General features: G+C 57.9%; 1 protein-coding gene across 1 annotated transcript; it reads right to left on the bottom strand.

The window, feature by feature from the left end:
* Positions 1–1,767: 1,767 nt before the first annotated feature.
* Positions 1,768–2,187, bottom strand: MAFF (v-maf avian musculoaponeurotic fibrosarcoma oncogene homolog F). Its single transcript, XM_010087115.1, has one exon. The coding sequence runs from the start codon at positions 2,128–2,130 to the stop codon at positions 1,768–1,770; it is 363 nt and encodes a 120-aa protein (XP_010085417.1). The 5' UTR covers positions 2,131–2,187.
* Positions 2,188–2,239: the final 52 nt, after the last annotated feature.

Here is a 2,239-nt window from a genome sequence, read left to right as displayed (position 1 = left end):
TTTGGGCACATTCTTGAGCATGTCCTGCAACAAAGCTAGAGGGAGCTAGAAAACCTGGTCTCACTGAAGCACAGCTCTGTCCTGAACTTCTAGAATGACCAAACACACTCTCACTATGGAAAAAAAAAAAAGAAAAGAACTTTATTTGTAAAGTCTACAAAATACAGAGGAGTCAGGTAGGACACATACTGTAAGTCAGAAAATAAATATTTTTTTTTGTTCTATATAAGATAAAATGTGATTTGCATATATAAAATATAAAGTATGGCTCTGTACCAACATCCTGGCTATGCCAAGAGGCAGAATGGCAAAGAGGACGTGAAAATAACTTATGTTCGTGCAATAAATAAACCCAAGAGGAGTCGGGGTGGGGGGATTTTAACCACTGTGCCCCTTCCACGAGCGGCAGGCGCTGGGGAGGGGTGGGGGCTGCAGCCAGGGGTGTCTGGTGTGGCAATACCCAGGCAGAGGCAGAAAGCCAGGGGGATCATCTATGGCAGCAGATGCCAAGAAGGGTCTGCATCCAGCTACCTTCCCCGTGCTGCCTGTATTTAGCAAACCCAACTCTTCTCCAGCATTTCAGCCTGCCGAAGAGCTGGTTGTCCCACACTGGTGTCCAAGCTGGAGGAAAACCAAAGGGAGGAGCCTGCCTGCCAGGCAGCTCCCAGGAGCCAGGGATGCTTTCCACCCCTGCTTCCCACCTTCTGCACCTCCACCTTTCTCTCTGACTCCGCAGCTCTGGCTCTTGGGGGCCAGGAGCACCTTTCCCTGGGCTTTGTAGGTGGTGGGGTGCTGGGGAACGCTTGGCAGGGCCGACCAGGCTGGCCTGTGCAGAGCAAAACAGTGTTTATCTCTGCTCCAGCTGCCTCCGCTTCCTTCCTGCCAGTGCTGCTGTGTTTCAGAGGCACCCGGCCGGCTGGGTTGAGCGTCCCATAGGCAGGAAGAGGCGTGAAGGATGTGCATGACTGAGAGAGATAAAACAGCACCGCTGCTCCTCCCCCGTTGTGGATGACAGCCTGTGCTGACTTGCTCACGTCCCCTGGCTCTCCCCGGTCCGAGGGAGCCTCCTCCATCACCTCTGGGCTCCCCCAGTGCCACAGGCTGCCAGAGCTTTCCCATCCCCTTCACACTTAGCAGGCACCAACCTGAAGCCACTTTCTCTCCTCCTCTGACCTGCCACCTTCCTTCTCCAACTCCATTCCCAGAGGCTCTAGCCATGCTGCCACCTCCCTCCCTGCTCCAGCCATGGTCAAGTTGCAGGGTCAGTGCTGACCCCTGGGACAGACACTTCCCTCTAACATCACTTTTGCCCCTCGCTGTGAAACCTCTCTCCCTTCTTTCCCTCCCTGGCATGTGCTCCTGGGAGTGCCTGGCCCACACTCAGCTCTCCCCAGAGAAGAGGTGCCTAGTATTTTCCTGCCAGCTTGGAGCTGTGGGATGCCTCCCTATTGCTGCCTGTGCAGGCTCACCCTCTCCTTCCTGGACCTCCCAGGGCAAGGGGTGCCCAGCTAAGGTGGTCGCAGCAGGGAACAGGGCTGGGTTGGAGGGGAAGGGGCTGCAGGAGCTACCAGTGGGGTCCTATCCTCCACCCCAGCATCCACACTGCAGCAGCCCTCCCTACATGGGGGAGCTGGAGGTCAAGGGATGGGAGGAGAAGGATTTTGGGCACAGGTCCCACCAGGTAGGAGGTCAGGGAAGGTATAGGAGGTGATTCGTAGGAGGAGGTGCCCTGGGGCGCCATACCCAGCCGGGGGACAGAGGCCGACACTAGGAATAGGCGGCCTGGTTGGCACCAGACTTGACGATGGTGATGACGCTGGCGGTGGCCACCTTGGCAGGGGGCCCATGGGCAGCCACGGTGCGGGCGAAGCCCTGCAGGGCCTCGTACTTGCCACGGAGGGTGTCAAGCTCCAGGCGCATGGCAGCATTCTCCCGGGCCAGCTTGTCCACCTCCCATTCCAGCTCCATCTTCTGCTTCTGCAGTTCTTCCTTCTGGCAGACGCGCTTCACCCGGCAGCTGGCGGCGTAACCCCGGTTCTTCAGTGTCCGCCGGCGCTGCTTCAGCCTCGCCACCTCCTCCTTGGAGAGGCCCCGCAGGTGGTGGTTGAGCTCCCGCACCGACAGCCCCATCAGCTCCTCGTCTGACAGCAGTGGCGTGTTCTCCCCCAGCTCCCGTTTCACCTACCGGAGAGAGGGGTCGTTACCTAAGATTCCCAAAACCAGCCCCCTGCCCCCTGAA

The sequence above is a fragment of the Pterocles gutturalis genome, unplaced genomic scaffold, assembly GCF_000699245.1.
Source record: "Pterocles gutturalis isolate BGI_N339 unplaced genomic scaffold, ASM69924v1 scaffold45501, whole genome shotgun sequence".
Lineage (NCBI taxonomy): Eukaryota > Metazoa > Chordata > Aves > Pterocliformes > Pteroclidae > Pterocles > Pterocles gutturalis.
Note: the sequence above shows the minus strand (reverse complement) of the source record. Positions and strands in the feature narration are given on the sequence as shown.